Source organism: Acomys russatus, chromosome 21 (genome assembly GCF_903995435.1).
Source record: "Acomys russatus chromosome 21, mAcoRus1.1, whole genome shotgun sequence".
Lineage (NCBI taxonomy): Eukaryota > Metazoa > Chordata > Mammalia > Rodentia > Muridae > Acomys > Acomys russatus.
In genome coordinates this window covers 49,075,275-49,093,956 of record NC_067157.1, presented here as the reverse complement: position 1 = coordinate 49,093,956, position 18,682 = coordinate 49,075,275, and the positions used below count along the sequence as shown (strand labels likewise).

Sequence of the window (18,682 nt, the reverse complement as noted above, 5' to 3'; positions counted from 1 at the left end):
CCCGCCTTCTCCTCCGACAGGTGTACTTTTATTGGATCTGCCGGGACGCCGGGGCCTTTGAGTGGTTTGCCGATCTGTTACTTTCACTGGAAACGCGGATGAGTGAGCAAGGAAAAGCTCACTTCCTGAGTTACCATATATTTCTCACTGGCTGGGATGAAAACCAGGTATCAAGAAAACCCGGGACCTTCATCACTGCCTCGGTTCTTAAAAGAAACCCATTTCAATAACGAGTTGCTGGCTTATCACACAGTCCCAAAGAATTGTCCTAAAGTTATTAGGGACTAGGTGGGGACAGAAAGGGAATCGAGCTAGATTGGAAACAACTAGTTAAGATAATAGCACTAGAAAGACCTCTAGCTGTTGGGTAACAGAAACCGCAACCTAGATATTAAGAATTTGTCATTTTAAGAGTGGCATTGGTAGCTGTCACTAATTGGCTGTATCATCTGCTGAATTCCTAATTGGTTCTGATTCTATGCTGCTCAGGGAAAACAGAAATGACTCCCTGTTGTTCCTCTCCAGCCTTTCATATTGAAAAGCATGTGAGCCAGAAAATTACGGTGGGTGCATGATTTGCACAGAGCCCTTTCTCTTACAGTGTTCTCAGAAGACAAGCACTCTGTCTTCTCACCTGAAGGAGATGGGGCCTTCTGCTTAGGCAGGTGTTCTGCAAGTCATTATAGTAACAAAGTATAAAGAGGGTGACAAAAATGTTATGTGTCAACACACTGATGGTAGTGTTTCAGTACCTATAAAGACTATCAGAGCCGGTATGTTAATCATGACTAGTGTAGCAGAACTCAGTTGAACTCCACCAACATTGGAGTTGACAAAGCCATTACATTTACACTAGGTTATGAAATACATATTTTAAACACTGATTCTGTAGATGATATGTACATGGTATCATTGATATGTACTTTTAAGAAAAATATCTTCAGGCCAAGGAGATTTGTACCATTCCCCAAATTTACAAATGATTGTTCAACATGTTCTGTGAATGTGTCCCCCCCCCCCTCTCTCTCTCCCTCCCTCCCATCCCCTTCCCTCCTTCCCTTCCCCCTTCTCTCTCTCTTTCTCTCAACATCATTGTAACTTGGCTCTGTGCTTCTGCTAGAATTGTTTTTAATGTTATGAATTTTTATGGTCTTAATTCCAGTCCTCCTTAAATATTTAACCCTCTGGCATAATTTGAATTGTAGGTTTCTTGGGAAGTGGGCTTGTTAATTATGTTTTCCAAACAAACATTTCCCCTCCCCAAGTGGGATCTTTGACTGATGATCCATTTGGTGAGACACAGGATGTGGCTTTAGTCCTTTGCTTCTGAGCTCCTTGTTTGTTCTTCCACTCCTGAGGCCAACTGTCCCGAGTGTCAACTTAGCCAATCCCTGTCACTTGGGGTTTATGAGACTCAGACTTTCCAGACAAAACTCTGAAGTGGATTTGGTGATAACACGACCACGCCCTATCTTTGTCCGTTTCAAGACTGAGATATTAAATATATTTTCACTAAATGAAAGTAAATTAAAGTTGATAGCTTCCTAAGTTTTCCCATGGCATGTCAGAAATTCTTCACACTTGCAGAATTCAAGCAGGAAATCACTAATCTTAACATTTAAGGAAGAGAAATAGTTGGTGCATTCTGTCAGTTAACTCAGGCACTGAGAGGCTGTTTTAGAAATAGCCAATTCCTAAATGGAATCCAACAACCTCAAAGTGGCAAATTGACAAGAACAGAAGGGACAGATGGGAGAGGTAGTGCGAAGGGCAACTCAAAAGAGCTTGAGATTAATTGAACAGTGGGCTGAGAAGTATGGAACAGATAGAATTCCAAATGTTTGAACATCAGAGACTGGGCGTTCCTGCAGACGTAAGTAGGGACACACACACACACACACACACACACACACACACGTCTTAACAAGCACTTTAAGGCTCTCCTTAGCCTGACTTATGTCTAAACAAGCCTCACTATTTCCCTATGGCCCCAGAGCTGTGGCCTAATGGATGCTTGTGCATCCTGCTGCGCGCGTTCAGGCTTTCAAGGCCTTTGCTCCTGGTGGCTCCACTGTCAGTCATGTCAGTCCAGACCCTGTTCCATTTCTCCATCCTCGCTCTACATGGTGTTCTGTTCCTAAACTCATTTGCAGTATGAACACTGTTACCTAAGATCACACTTGCAGAACAGCAATATCTGCAGCCTGACATTTTGAAGGCCGGTCCTCTGCCCTTGTCCTCTGGTCTGTTAGAGAGGCAGCCATGAATTGGATGTGAACCTCCAGCACTGGATGCTGCCTTAGACTAGGAAAAGAACCGTTTGGGCAAGTCACGTTCAAAGCCGGAAGATGCTGTGGTGCGAATTGACCACAGCAGGGCTGTCATTCAAACTGTCACAACTAGCAAGACTTAGAGGGTGACAGAAAAATAGGTATGTGAGTTCCAGAGCTGGTGATGGTTCACAGGAACAGGGCAGAACGCTCGTACTTGAGGCAGGAAGAGCAAGGTAGCTTCTGGAATTTACAGCAGCTGAAGCTGATTGCAGCACTTGAGTACATGATTATAAGGTTTACTGTGCCCAAGGCTCTTATCTACTGGCTTCTAATTACACGTTGACTGGGTAAAATCCAGTCACTTACAGAGCTCCAGCCAGGCCTCTTACTGTCCTCTGTCCCCAGCATCACACCACCACCTTCAAGTGTATCCCTCAACACTTGAAACCTAACACGATACAGTAGGCTCTCCATATCTTTGAGTTCTACGCATGTATAGTCAACCAACTGAGGATTAAAAATATTTGAAAAAATATGTCCATGCTGAGAATACACGCCCATGTTTCTTTACACCATTCCCTAAACAGCACGGGACAACTCTTTTCCTAGTAGTTGTAGGGCAGGAAGGTCGTATAGACCATCAGGATGATTTAAAGGATAGGAGAGGATGTGAGTAGGTTAAACACAAATTCTCTTGAGCCTCTCTGCAGGCTGTGGTGTCTGGGTGTGGCTGTCCATCAAACCATGTCAACTCAGTAGGCAGATCTGATTGTTAGACCCAGCTTCCTCCTGGGCATCTCATGGCACTTTAGTCTGGAAATGCCCTTCTCAAGTCCCCTGGATTTAATATGAGATGAGTGGGGACAGCAAGGGGAGATTGATTTTTGAGACGTTTGGCAGAAAGACGACTAACGTGTTCAGTGTTTCCCCTTAACCACATTTACTGCATTACTCTCATGCTTTCAAAGCAAGCCATTCCTTCCGGGCTCTATCTTTGCATATCTCCCATGTACAGGGAAGCATTCTGTCCCAACAAGAGTAAGTACAAAGACAGATGAGACCTGATACTTGCCCTAAAGCATTGGAGGCTAATAAAGCACTTCAAGCCCTGTTTAAAATATTTTAAACACACAGATGATGATAGTGAGCTCATCTTTTATTTACAGGTGGCCCTTATGGTTGTCCTTTAATGTTGTCTGATACTACAATTCTTAATTTAGGCTATTCACATAGCTCTACACTGGGATGAGAGCCTGGATGTGATTACAGGTCTACAGCAGAAGACCTTCTATGGGAGACCCAACTGGAACGAGGAATTCAAGAAGATTGCCTACAACCACCCCAGGTGAGCAAAGCAAGCTATTGCACTCCCACTGTGCTTCTCGCTCTCTCCATCTCTGTCTCTCTGTCTCTCTCTCTATCTCTCTGTCTCTGTGTCCCTCTGTCTCTCTCGCCACCTCTGTCTCTCTGTCTCTGTCTGTCTCTCTGTCTCTGTGTCTCTCTGTCTCTGTCTCCATCTCTGTCTGTCTCTGTGTCCCTCTGTCTCCATCTCTGTCTCTCTGTCTCTGTCTCTCTGTCTCTGTCTCTCTCTCCACCTCTGTGTCTCTGTCTGTCTCTGTCTCTGTCTGTCTCTGTCTGTCTGTCTCTCTCTCTGTCTCTCTCTGTCTCTCTCTCTCTCTCTCTGTCTCTCTCTCTCTCTCTCTCTCTCTCTCTCTCTCTCTCTCTCTCTCTCCTCTGCCTGCCAAGATCCTCCCTGAAGTCCAGACAAGCTGTCACTAGGAAGAAGAGTTAATCTGTAATCAGAACGAAGAATCTTGGCCCAAGATAAGAAAAAAATCTACCTTAGAAAATATGGCCATGACTGTCTTGTATTTCAGGAACCACAAGCCTCTGTTTAACTGGCTGACAGACTCAGACAATTATCGATTATGTGGAAAATCTTCACACTTAACCTCAATTTAAAGTTGGTATTTCTTAAACAGCATATGCCTTCAAAAAAAATCTTTTGAGCACAGTTAGTCTCTAATTACCCAACTAGAGAATTCAATTCTATCCAGCTCTACAGTGTGTCTAGCATGTCTAGCAGGAAAGCAGAGAGAAAAAGTGGCCTCAGACAAAGCAGAGAGTTGCCATGGCTAAGAGATCCAGATCTGGAGCTGGGTGTTTAAGCATCCATCCTGGCTCTGCCATTTCCATTGGTGCACCCTGATCAAGCAACTACCTGGTGCTGGCTGTCTTCTCCTCCTCTAAAAACCGTAAACAATGGTGTTTGCCTCCCAGGCTTCCGCAATGAGAAATGAATGAAGTGTCTAAAGTACAGGAAACCTCAGCCTTTCTCTGCTGCCGTGGCTAGTGTTTGCATTGATTCGGTTGTTATGACTACTATCATAGTTATAGGATATACTTTACCGAATGGAAGGCCTTGCCTTAGGGCCATAAGACTAGAGCGCAACCTGCGACTCCTGGTTCTGGAATTGCCTATCGGTGTGACCTTGGCTGGACAAGGTAGCTTGTTGTAGCTTTATTTTTAGTGTAAATGTAAAGCATTGGGTGATAGATTCATACTCAGCGCTGTTTTCTTTAGTTAATACACACAGTTGGCAAAGTAAAAGTCACTAAGCCTTTGCCCTCAACCTCCATCCCCTATACCATATCCACTGACACGATTTTCGTATTTGAGAAAAGCATGTGAGGAAGCAAAGAAGCACGCCGTGTGGGCACCTAGAAACAAGCAAGGGCAGAGGCCCCAAGGCAAGGGGCAGTGTCCCTGTCCCGGCTCAGGAGGCCAGGGAGTGGAACAGAGGCTATAAGAGGAAGAATCCCAAGATGATGGCATTTGTCAGGTGACAAGGGACTGTTGCAAGTCATCATAAGAATTGGGGTATGTTTCTCAGAGGACAAGTGACTCAGAGGTACAAGCCCAGGGCTCACATGCAGGCCTGGCTGGTCAATGGACCAAGGTATGACCCATGCTACAGTTCCCACTCATTAGCATAGACTTGACCCTGAGAATTACTGGGTAGTCGTCATAGGATACAGGAAGCTTCACTTTTGATGTGTAGCGCAAGGTAATTCTTAATCATTCAAATGCCCAGAAGTTGATGCCTGAAGCAAAATTTCAGGTAATAACCTCAGCTGAAGGTATCCGCGTGTAAACTGTGTGTGGAGGCCCAACACTAGCACACATGACCAGAAGACAATGGGCAAGAGTTCCAAGATACATTATATTCAGGGAGCAAGAAACTATGATCTCTATCTGTGGATTATAGAGGTTAATCTATGTTACTCCGATGTACCTTAGCTGGCAAGCCCTTTGGGGGGCCTCTAGCTTTGCATCTGTTCCCTTTGCCTGTAAGTTAAAATCTGCTCCTGTGTTTCTGACCACTTCTCTGTTCTCCGTGATTGCCTGTGTACTTTCTCACGGGTCTTCCTCCCCAGGAGGTGTGTCCCATATGCCGCTCTATAGTGCTGCCTATGTGTCTGCCTGAGGTCACTGAACCAGCTACTTTGACAGACGTCAGGTGAGAGAAGAGTGATCAGGGAGCATTCAAGGCTCATAAGCATCCAATTGCAGTATCCTTGGTTCACGTGATGTCACCACGGCATCCCCACCCCATGTGATGTGAGCCAGATCTCTTGAAACTGAGAATACAGCCCGTGCGCTGGCAGTCTGCCAGGGAAACCCTGTACCCTAGACAAGAGTGTCTTGTGAGTGGCCTTGAGCTTACTGATATAGTACAGCGGGGCAGAGAAGTGGGTAGACATTTGCATCAGTCTAAGAGGGGCAGAATTCTAATGAGAAAGTCAGGAAAGAGCTCAACTTTTAACTCAAATGTCAACGGAAAGTGGGTCCATTGCACAATGTGGCACCCTTGCTTTCCTTCCGTGGGCTCAGCTTCAGGTGCTGTCTCAGAGCTGCCGACCCATGGTAAGTGACTTTGGAAGCGCTTTCTTGTCATCCTGGCACTCTTTTGTTTTGTTGTTGTTGTCTTTCTTTCTTCTTTCTTTGTTTTTTTTTTGTTTGTTTGTTTGTTTGTTTGTTTTTGTTTTTGTTTTGTTTTGAGACAGGATTTCTCTGTGTAGCCTTGGCTATCCGATCAGGTTGGCCTCGAACTCACAGCGATCCACCTGCCTCCCCCTCCCTGAGCGCTGGGATTAAAGGCTTACTTTGCTTCTTGCCTTGGTGATTTTTGGTTTCCAGCCTTGAATCCAGTTCTGGAATACCACCTTGTCTCCAAGCACGTGACTCCATTCCAACACCCCCCATCACCACCCCCACTCCGCCTAGCACCCCACTTCCCTCGCCCCCATGGACGTGGTTCAACATACTCAGAACTCAGGTCTTTTCAGTACCTTCTCCAACAATGGGTGCTGGGTCTCAAACTCTCAAGCCTCTCTAGACCCTGGGAGCAGTGCCCCTCACCTTATACCTACCGGGTCCTTGTCCAGAGCAAAATGAATAAGTTCATGTGCAATGACCTTAAAAAAGGAAAAAATTATATGTAGAAATTATCATGCTATATGTTCTTAAACCCAAGTAGTTTTTGTTCCTATTTTCTCCTCTTGGAGAAAAATATAATTTGGGGCAAGTTTGTACCTTTAGTTTTTATTAATTACAAAGTGAATTTTCTGCTGGCTCCATGAGTGTGAGAGAGGGAGAAACAACATGTACACATATGTGTGGAGGCTGGAGGACAACCAGGGATGTCATCCTTTGGGTACTACATACCCCTCGTGTTTTGGACAGGGTCACTCCTCACTAGCCTAGAACCCCATTTTGCAAATAGGTTGGGCTAGGTGACCAATGGACCTCACACATTCACCTGTTTTCCTAGCAATTGGGATAACAAGCACACATGGCCAAGCCTGGCTTTTATTCCATAAGCACTGAGGAACAAAGTTGGGGTCTTCATAATTTCAGGGCAAGTATTTTTTCTATGAGTACCTCCCATCCTCAAACTGCAGGCTTTTGAAGCACACGTCTTTAAATTCATGCAGCTAGCCCTAGTCTTTAGTATGATTTCCCTGCACTGACATTGCACTGTGTTCCTTTTAGTTACAATATAAAGTTTGCAGCCCAATGGAGAAGGCCTTTCAACTCAGCTCATTTCATTATCTCTCTTCACCTGGAGGGTGTGAGCCAGAAACACAGAATGTCAAGAACTCAAAGGCAAAACCAGCCTTGCGCAATCCCTGCTCAGAAAATGCTGTTTTGTTGAGCCGAGAAGTAAGCCAGTTTCATGTTTGCAGAGAGCCGGGAGTCAAGAACAGTCTTACATAAGCTGGAAAAGCTGTATCGCTTTCATTTTCCCTGTCTCGATCCATTATCAGGAATTTGTTCACCCGCATCAAAACATACCATCAGAGCACACAACTGTATGCAACGGCTAGCTGTGCATCTCAGCATGGTAGCTGTGCCAACTGTCTTTCTCTGGTGCATGACTTCATGCTTTCCAGGGGAGCAGAGACCCCTGGAGTTAAGTCACTTCAGAACCAAGCCACTGACTACTTTCTACCTGGAAAAAAAAGATTTCATATCAGATTTGTAAAAGCCTGAGACTCTGGAACACACTGGCTTATTAAATCGCTTCAAGCATCAATATAATTAATATTAGATAAATCCATACAAAATCAATCATTATTTCATCTCTGCAATGCCAGGTCCCTGAAATATAGCAAATCTCCAGCGCCAAGCTTAGCATCACCCTTCTAGGAGACTTTTAAAATGACCTCCTTAAAATAATTTTTTTGTTTTTCTTCTGTGTAAAAGGAGATTTATGCTTAATGAAGCTTTTAATGAAGAAATCACAGAAGGAGAATGCCAATAAAATCTAATTTTTAAACAAGAAAATCTAATATTGAGAAGTATTGCAATATGCTGGCCTTTGTCCAGATAGAAATGAAACACACAATCCAATCACTGCTCTGCACAAAGGACAAAGTAACATTAATTTTCTTCAAGATGGTTATTAGAGCGATAAACAGTGTGTTCTCCCCTTATTATGTCACGGAGATGTTTGTTTCTAAGCCCACTTGGCTACTCTCACAAGACAGGCTTGTCCTGCCATTAGCTGGTATCTTTTGGCAAAGATGGGTCAGGAAGAACTGCTGGATTTGTTAGTGGCCTCTGAAAAGATCCTTTGTTCTGGAGGGCCTTTGAAGTAGGCTCTCAACCTTTGCTATTTATCAGCACAAAGCTAGGCATGCTTAGCACTAACTCCTGTAATCACATTTACCTGTTCACTCAAAGCTAGAGTTTGTTCCTGTCCTAAGAGTTGAATCAAAAGAACTGAAGGGAGAGGAGTGAAAAAAAAATTTATAGAACATGAAAAACAGCACCAAAAATAAAGCTTTAAGGGAAGCAGATCAAAGCGGATTGAGCAAGTTCTAAAGGAACCAGAAAATTGCAAAAATAACAGTAATAGAGAAACAAATTGATGGCGACAAAACGAATACAGATGAGGACCAGGAAGGACAATTTTAAAATAGATCAAAGACTGGGAGCAGAAAACAGGAAAGGCTATTCTGCTCTCTTTATCTGTAATTAATTTGGGTAATTATACCAGTTGATTTACAAAAGCATGAGTTTAGTTCTAAAAGACAATCAACAAATTCAACAAATAGCAACTAAGTATATATTCAAAGAAGCCATTTCTTGCAATGCCCAAACTCTCACGCATGTAACAATTGCCAATTACTTCCATTATACTAGTGCAGAAAAGTACTCAAAGGGCAATGCAAGTCACCCTCCCCTTAAGGTACAGTAGGTTAATTAATGCATGTGTGACACCTAAGACTTATTAATCTATAGAAATGTGACGCACAAACACGAAGATACATTTTTTTTTCAGCAAGCATTCTCAATATGCTGCCAACCTCTAGACAAGTGCTCAGAAACCAGAACATCACTTTTAGGAAGACAGCCAGAGTGAAAATAAATATAGCTATGTCATATCTAGCTTTTTTTTTTTTTTTGACAAACACACATTGTACATCTACTCACCCTTGTAGATCTGTGGCTCAGCTGCTGTTAGTTAATTGACTGAGAGGTTTTTTTCCATAGGGCTTCAGCCTTTGTTCTTACACTTCAGATAATATTTATAGTTTTGCTGCTTTTGACTTATCTGCTAATATCTTCACCATGCCTTATAGGTGTGAACTTCATGTAATTAATTACCATAAAAACTTTCAAGACGTGCCCAGTCTTCAAAACTTCACTAGGAATGATTCTTTAATAATGAAGGGGGAGGAACAACAAAGAACAATGTCACCATTTGTTAGGACAGAGGAACCCAACCCAGACATGAAGAAGGTGTCAACTTACCATACAAGGAGAGGCGTCTTAATCCACACGACATGTATGTATTTTAGACCCCCATTGTTTTCAGAAACGTAAAAAAAAAAAAAAATACCTTTTTACTAAATCGAGTAAATGTGTCCATCTGGAATCACATTTGCTTGTGTGCTCACCCTTCAATGCTCATTTATACGTGCATATGTGCAAAAATGTTAAGTGATATTTTTAGGAAATTAGCATCCTGATTATAGCATACAAGATCCTTTATCTAACAGGGTATCCTAAATATTCATTATATGACTAACATGTTCAGCACACTCAAAGAAATAGATTTAAATGTAAATCTAGCACATGATAAATTATAGCTTTATAGGAAAAGTAAAGCTACCATAATGGATGGTGGAAATATTGCCCCCATACCTAAATGGTACCTTTTCCACCAGAGGGATCCAGCTCACTAGTTATAGGCAAGTAAAAGTTCAATGAATATTACTAGAATTGTTTGTTGCAGGGGGGCTAAGGACATAAGTAAACAGTGGGTAGATTTATTACTTTGTAAACTCCTCTTGATGTCATTATTACAGAATATGAATAGTTATGAAAATTTTGTGTTATTTATATCCTTATATGTCTTAGTGGAACAAGGGTAAGGGAAAAGATAGGATGGAGAAAACTTGTTTCACCGTTTTCTGGGACCCAATAATATGAGTCAACTATTTTCCGTCTCGTACTTATCCTCCCTCCCCCCTGTCTCCTCCCCTTCCTCCTCCTACTCCTTTCCACCCCCTCCCCACTAAGGGCAACAGCTTTATTCACTCATATCTGCTGGTCAGCATGAATAAGTAAAAGGACGATGAGGTAGAGAAAAACAGAGTCGAAAATCCTAAGCGTACAGTCTGATCTGTCACGAGACAGTAGCTGGAAAGTGGGGCAAAGGAGAGGCACACCTAAGTTTTGTTAGTAACATCTGTGGCCCCAAATGCTCAACTCCGTAAGGAAAACACCACATTAGTTACTGGTCTTATTGCAGTGACCAAACACTTGAGAAGAAGCAACTATGAGAGAAAGGGATTATTTGGGTTCATGGTGTGCATGTGCGGATGCGGATGTGGATGCGGATGCGGCGTGTGTAATGCGACTCACCATGGCAGTGGGAACGGAGGTGTTGCTTACACTGCAACCGTGGTCAGAAGGCAGAGGGCAATGGTGAAAGCCTCTGCTCAGCTAGCTTCATCCTTTGTGTTCACTCTGAGACCCCAGCCCATATGACTAGTCTTCCCTTCTCCTCAATTAATTTTCACTGAAAATGCCCTCGGACCTCTTGCTAGGGTGTGTCTCCTAGGTGATTCTAAATGGAGTTGACAGTTAAAGCTGAGCAAGTCAGTGCGGCTGCCTGCTGAACACTGACTGGGACATGGGTTACAAATGGAGAGAGCTGGCCAGCACAACTGTCCTCTGTGGTTATGAAAAAGATGGCGCTGTATATAGTGTAATTATGTGATAAATCATTTGAAGGCATTTCTAATGAAAAACACTCACTGGGAAAGCTTAACCAGAACTTGTGTGTCCACTGTCTGAAACCGAGTTTGTAGCCCTCGGTGCCTTCGTCCTAAGCCTCCATAAATCCGCAGGAAGCTTCTGTTTATCGATTTTATTTGCAGAGCACACTCAGGGTATAAAGTAATTTGATTTTTTTTAACAGGGTTTAGGGTCTGCCCCAACAGGGTTATAACTTACCAAGCATAAAAGCCAACACATAAAAACAAACATACAATTTAAAGAGAGATGGGCTCCGTGCCAGTGGAATCTGCGAATCTGGGGAAGTGGTGAGATTACTCCCAGGCACACCCACATGCCCATCTATCTGCTGGGCTCAAATCTCCTGGTGGGTGATATCGTGGATGCCTTTCATGCATGGTGTTGCTCAACTGTTTTGAGGGGGAAACCCATAAATTCCACAGAGAAGTGCATAGTGGTTATTTAACAAATACAAGGGGTGGGTAGAAGGGGAAATAACCTTCTCTCCTGTTTATCAGAGCTCAGAAGAAATCTGTGGATCTGTGAAGTCTGCCCTTTTCTCATCAAAGTCAGCCACTCAGACTGGTCGCTGTGATTAACACTATCCTTGATCCAGCTCCGGGTACATGTGCAAGCTCTGCAGCTTGCAGGCTGTAAAGTGGAGGATAGACGGTGGCTTGTGCTTTTATACTATACTTCCTTTGCACAGAATCTTCTTTTTTAACTCTAAGCAATTGTGGATAATTACATTTTTATAGAAGATTTTTTTTTCTTTAGCAATCCCATTAGGGCTCCGCTGTACTTGTCCATTGCCTCATTAAAAAAAAAGAAAGAAAGACAAAAAGAAAGAAAGAGAAAAAAGATAAAAGAAAAAAAACCCTGCCACATCTGTGTCTTAACCATTTTGTGCAGATTCTTTCGGCTCCATAGTTTATGAGATGCATTCATGACAGGAAGCCCTATGCTTGGCGGCGCCGTAAATGCCAAGGTTGGTAAAAGCGAGGGGAGAAACAGAATGCCTGGCTTGGGGACATTGATGTGAGGGGAGATGGTAAAAAAAAAAAGGGGGGGGGGCTGACCGCGAGGTCACAGCTAAGGGCAGACTACGAATGGCCTCTGTGAGAATTTCTGGTAACGTCATAACCATGACAGCTAGAGGACATTCTGGACTTGAACTGCACAGTGCAACAGTCACAACTTCAAAGAGGCAGGAGAGCTGTGAGCCACTGGGAATACCGGGGGTACACCTGGCAGTCACAATCAGAGCACTGTGAAAGGAGGTCTTAGAGGCAGGCCAGCAAAGACCACCACCAGCTTCCCAAAACAGTGACTGTGGCTACAAACGAAAGGGCAGTCCCAACCTGTTTGGAATAGGCCAGTGCCAACCTCTTTGGTGACATTCATGCTGACAGGGAAGATATCATCCCCCATAACAGCACCTCTGAAACTGAATACCCAAAGCAAAGCTGTAACTGCTCATCAGGAGCGGCCTTGCCTGACCTCTTCCACTACATGTTTGCCCAGAACTCAAAAGACCAACCTCTGTAATTCCCTAGCAGCCTCTGTGTTCACACCCCATGTCCCAGCTTCTGTTCAGCTCTGTGGAGCAGGTGAAGCCCTGTGGACGTGTGCGATACTGATATCTGAGAACTAACAGCTACAGGGCCCTTCATGTACCAAGCGCAGGGCCCGCCATGCCTGTTTTCATCCTCAGAGAGAAGCTGGGAGCACTGAGGATATCCTGAAAAGAAAGCTCTCTAATGCTCCTGATATCTTTGAAAGTGACACTTTAAATATATATATATATATATATATATATATATATATATATATATATATATATATATATATATATATATAGAGAGAGAGAGAGAGAGAGAGAGAGAGAGAGACATTTTAAATATATTCTCATTTGTAAATGAAGCCATTTGGTGAATGCCTTTGAAGGTAGTTTAAAATGTGATTAGACCATCAGACCATCACCTTCTGCTATGGGCATCACACTCCTAGAACACTTTGTTCAAATAGGGCTCTGATCTATGGCAGAGAACCATGCCACTGTATAAGCAGTGAGGGGTAAGGGCTATCCAGGCACTTACTAACAAAAGCCAGGTGGAAGGAAGAGAGGCTGGAGAATGGGCTGGCCCAGGATCTGAAGGATTTCTCTGAGGCAGGATGGCTCATAGGGACATCTGCCTCAATATTACCTGGCTTCATACCAAACATATTCTTCATGGATTCCAGCCAAAGAAGCTGCATTTTAACAAGCTGCCTAATGATTTTATACATGGTAATATGGGTATTTTTTATCTCGATTAGAGTAACTACTTTAACTTATGCTGGAGATTAGGAAAAGAAAATACCTCCAGGCACAATAAAATAGAAGACAGGGGGGCTGAAAGCTACAGCCTTTGTACTTTCCAATAGGGACTGACATGTCCTGATGTCATGAGGTGCTATGAACCCCCAAACCAACACTTTGGTTATACAGAAGCAGAGTCATAAGGGACTGCAGCATTCTTGTGATGTGATGCAAAGCTGTGTCTCCTGTGCTATTTTGCGACGTGAGAGGGTCATCGCACTGTTTGGAAGGCTACATTTTAAGCAACGTTCTGTCCCTCCCAGCTCTTGATTTTAGCCTCCTTTGCAAACTCACTTCTAGTAGGAGAAATAAATCAAGTTGTTATTACTTTAATATACGTTTTATTACCTATAAAAATGGCAAGGTTGAGCAAGATGTTAGTCATAGTGAACCCTTTTTAAAACTTTTTGGGTATGCTATCTTGTTTTGCTTTCATTAAAACACACAATATAATTGTTACCTTTATATGATGTATAGAAGACCTCCAGGCCCCAAGACCATGCAAGCAATAGCCAACATGGCCATCTATTCACTCCTTCAGCAAAGACTTGGTCTTTGTCTACGTAAGCCAGACACTATCCCAGGTGTGGGATGCAGATGAGGAGTCAAAAGTCCTGATCATCCTCTCAGGGAACTGACATTCTATCCACAGATCCAGGAAGATGCCCATCAAGTTCCCCTGACCAAAAAGCCCACTGTAACACAACTCCCCTGTGTGATTGCCACAGCCCCTCCAGCCTCTGTCCTCCTGGGTCCCTGGCTCCTGTGATTCTGGGAATTACAGGGCTCAGGACAGCTTGGCTGGAGCAACGTGCTGGAACCAGGAAAGACTCTTAACAAAAAAAGGGAGCTTACAGATAAGAAAATAAATAAACAGCCTGACCTCCATGTCTTCTTTCTGCTGGCCTTGCCCAGGTAACACTCTCTCCCCTTTTCTTATCCATCCTGCAGCAGCAACATTGGCGTGTTCTTCTGTGGACCCAAAGCCATGTCAAAGACACTTCGAAAGATGTGTCGTTTGTACTCATCAGTGGACCCTAGGGGCGTTCATTTCTACTACAACACGGAAAACTTCTAGATGCTGGAGGTACATCTACCGCACTATGCAAGTAGCTGCAGTCAGATAGGTCAAGGGTCAGGAGATTTTTTTTTTTCCACAAAGATCCAAATAGCAACCATTTTAGACCATATGCACAGTATGATCTTAGCCTCATCTACACCACGCTGTGGTTCCAAGATGCTACAACAGCTGCAAATGAGAGCACATCAAATTGGGCTGGCTGAGTTCTGTTGTCATAAGAATTCATTTGGGGCTCCTGAAGGTTAATCTCATGTCATCTTTCATATCATGAAACTTGTATTTTTGATGATTTAAAAATGCAAAAATCAGTTTGGGCATAGAGATGAGTAGTCATGAACTTAACTAAAACGTAGAAATCATGATTATTTAAACTCAGAACACCAGCCAGATTTAGCCTGTGAGACATAGACTCAATGTTAATCAAAGTGTGGTTAGAAGTGGTTGGAACACTGACATTGTTCTATCTTGTATGACATATACATAAAAACTAAATTGTTTGCCTTCCTTCTCGCCTTCCTTCCTTTCTTCCTTCCTTCCAGATCCTGCCCGCCCCCCCAACACTAACAAATAGTTATACCTCAATTCAGCTTCTGTCCGACAAAACAGCTGAAAATGTTTTTGAAATTTCCATTGATTTAGTCTTCCCGTGCCCTGTTGCTGGCTGCAACTCATCCCTCACACCTTAGAGTTCTCTCCACCAGAATGAATGTTTCATAAGCATTTCATCAAACCTATCAAGACTGACTCAAAAATTATTTAGCCCCAGATAGCAACAAGTAGATGCATTAGTAATATCGACAAACTTTATTAGTGGTATAGCCAATCTTTTATGTAGGCTTTATATCAAATTATTGATTTCAGAAGACTCCTTTGACATTGGTATGCCTGTTAATATCAGTGTCCATCTGGGACTGCTTAATGACCAGCCACTGGGAACTGTCAACCACACCATATTTTCTTCGCTTCTGGAGGAAACACCATATACAATACCACAAAAACATTTGCTGAAATTAGGATAGACTGCGCTTTTCAAGTGCATAGTATCATTGTAAACTATCATAAAAGAAGTAAATTGGTCTGGCATGTTTTGATTTTACGACACCAGGCAGATACTTAAGCTTTTCCATGTTCTTCTAAAATACAAATGGATTGTTTGCTTTCTATTATTATCAGATTAATATTTTAAACTTCAAGTGTGAATTTACTCTTATATTCTACAGGAGGAAATGGAGTATATTCAATAATACCTCACATATGATTTCTACTGCCTCTGCTTGGGAATTTCTCAGTATCTGAAAGCATCAGATAGATAGATAGATAGATAGATAGATGATAGATAGATAGATAATTATTGAAACTCTAACTGGAAGACATCCAGGCATCCTATGCAACTATTTTCCCATTTAAACTTGATTCAACCATCATTTATTGCTAGAAATTTATATAACCAAATCTAACCTTTAGCCAGAAAATTAATTACGTTACTTTTTCGTCTTAATCATATTCAGTTGCTACTTTTCTATTCTATTCTACTCTTTGCCTATTTGAAAATAAAATGTATTGTTCGATCATCCAATTTTGTCTAATAAAATGAAACTTTTTCTGGTAAAATACTAAAAATGCAAACTTCTTTTTATTTCTGGAGATACTGTTCAACATTTTTTAAACTCCATATGCTATGAGATTCTCACTGATCCAAACAGAAATAAATATAAAAATCTGATTTCTGTAATGCTGAAATAATGAAATTAAAAGAAAAATAATTTATTCAGAATCTAAACATTCCACAAAAATTATTCAAGGTAATTTGATATATTAAACATAAATAGAAGACATTTGCAAATGCTTACAAGCAGTGTTAACTAAACTTAAGTACTAAACATTCTGAAGATACCAATTTATTCCAAATTAATTTCTATGCTAACCGAGACTCCAATTAAATTAAAATGTTCTTAAATTTGGAAAAAAGAAAAAAAAGTAGTGATGGGAAGAAAGAAATGGGAACTGGGGAGGGGGGAATAAAGTGGGGAAAGAGAGAAGGAGAAGAGCAGACAAGAGAAGCACGGAAGGGGAAACTTCCTGTGTGTAGAAGAAACCATCTTGGAAGGGGATCCTCTAAAGCAACCAAAGAGGGAAACTGCTTCTCTGCTGGAGAGCAAGGATGGCCTCAGCCTTCTTAGAACTTCCCTAGCAATGCCAGGCTAAGAAAATTCTGTCTTAAAATGACGACTGTACCACCACTATCAGTGGACTACTTTGGGCCCCCACTCCAAAATGAAGGCAAAATACAGGCTTTCCAGGCAGAGCCAAAGGGATGTGTCCTCCCTCTCTGGACTACCTGCCTGAGGATATACTTACTTCAGGGGGGAGGAAGTTCAGTTTACCAAGACACCAAAGAGCAGTGATGAGCCCAAGGAAAAAAAAACTAAAAACAACAACAACAAGAAAAAAATGTTTTGTCAGAATCTCTAAACATGGACTAAAAAGGACAATAAAAGAGTCATTGTGAATGGTTGTGTGGGAGTAGGGTAGAGATATGTAGAGGCTCTCCATGATGTTCTTTTGAGACAGGATGTCTCACTGAGCTTGAAACTGGCAATTTGGCTAGGTCTGCTGCCCAGGGAACTTTGGGGATCACCCTGTCCCTTGATTCCTAGCACCTGTTACAATCACACGCACCAGTGCTTTTCATATGGGTACCTGGGGAACTCATCTCCCCAATGCCTGAAAGAACGTTTTTAGAATATAAAAGGGATGGAATACTAAACAACTTCAAGATGCAAGATGAGAGGATGCTGGAATCAAGCATTCTGTGGTCCTTATTTTGGTTGAAAAGACAGAAGAACTACTGTGTGTTGCCTTTGTTAAGTTCTATAAGCAAACAGAGGAGGTGACCTTAAATGGCCCATTGTATGCACCATTCCTTTTAGCATAACGTCTGCATTCTTGCATTTTGATTGAACTTAAGCTATTGATTAATTTCTGGGGTGATGAAGAAAAGTGTGAAGAAGTTTTCAAGTGAGCTGTGCTTTCTGCTTTGATTTGAGAGATCGGTCTGCTCCATTTCACTCAACAGATCTTGGGCTTTACTGTTCTTGAACCATATTCGGGCCCCTTCAGGTCTCTGTAGACATCACTCTAACATTTTTCTGTCATCTATATCTCTGTGGTGAAGTGTGGAGCTCACTCCTCTCTCTATTTTTTTTCCTTTCTTTTTTCTTGAAAATAATTTCTTCAGACAATATATTCTGGTTATGATTTCTCCTCCCCCAACTCCTCCCAGATCCTCCCCCACTCCTCGCCCACCCAAATTGATACTTTTTCTTTCTCTTTCCTTCATTAGAATATAAACAGGCATCTAAAAATAATTTTTAAAAATAAAATAAAATAAGACAAACCAGAATCGAGCAGAACAACTAACTGAACGGAAAAAAGAGCCAAAGAAAAAGCACAAGAAACACATGTAGACACAAGGACACACACACACATTTGCACACACAAAAGTCCTATTAAAGCACAATAAAAGAAACCACAGTGTGGGTGTGTGTGGGTGTGTGACTGTGTGTGTGCAAAAGACCTGTAAATTTTATAAAAAAGAATAAAATTAGTGCTCAGACAAAGGATTATGGGACAAGGAACCTACAAAAAATGCCACTGAGTTCACTTTGTGTTGACACTCTACTGCTGGGCATGGCGTCTGCCCTCAAGAATGATTTGTGTACCTAGTAAGACTCCACTGAGAAAGACAGATTTTTCCTTTGCAAGTGCTTACCAACTGGAAATCACTTCTGAATTAGAGATGGGAGGCTTGAGTGGCACATGTCTTTAATTCCAGCTCTTGGGAAGCAGAGGTGAGTGGGTCTCTAAAAAATTCTATGCCAGCCTGGTTTATGTAGTGAATTCCTGGCGACCTGAGACTTTGTAGTAAGATCCTGTATCCAAAAAAGTAAAGAGAGATTTTTTTTTATAAGTTTGGTCTAATTAATGATAATTTCACTACAATTTTGATTCTTTGAGTTTACTATGTTCTTGCAAATATCTCTACCTTTTTATACTCCCCAGTAAGTAGCTAATTTAATACTTCACATACCAATAAGAACTAGGGTGGTCTGTAGTCCTGAAATAATGTTAGCATAAAAATATAGAACATT

At 42.0% G+C, this 18,682-nt stretch overlaps 1 protein-coding gene across 1 annotated transcript in view; it reads left to right on the top strand.

Moving 5' to 3' along the window:
- The window catches only part of Nox3 (NADPH oxidase 3), a 60,141-nt gene extending 45,604 nt beyond the window's left edge, over positions 1-14,537 (top strand). Inside the window, exons 11-13 of the mRNA XM_051164106.1 lie at positions 21-167; positions 3,494-3,618; positions 14,402-14,537. Coding sequence (XP_051020063.1) covers positions 21-167; positions 3,494-3,618; positions 14,402-14,528 — 399 coding nt within the window. The 3' untranslated portion in view covers positions 14,529-14,537. The remainder of the gene's footprint in view (positions 1-20; positions 168-3,493; positions 3,619-14,401) is intronic.
- The last annotated feature ends 4,145 nt before the right edge of the window (positions 14,538-18,682 follow it).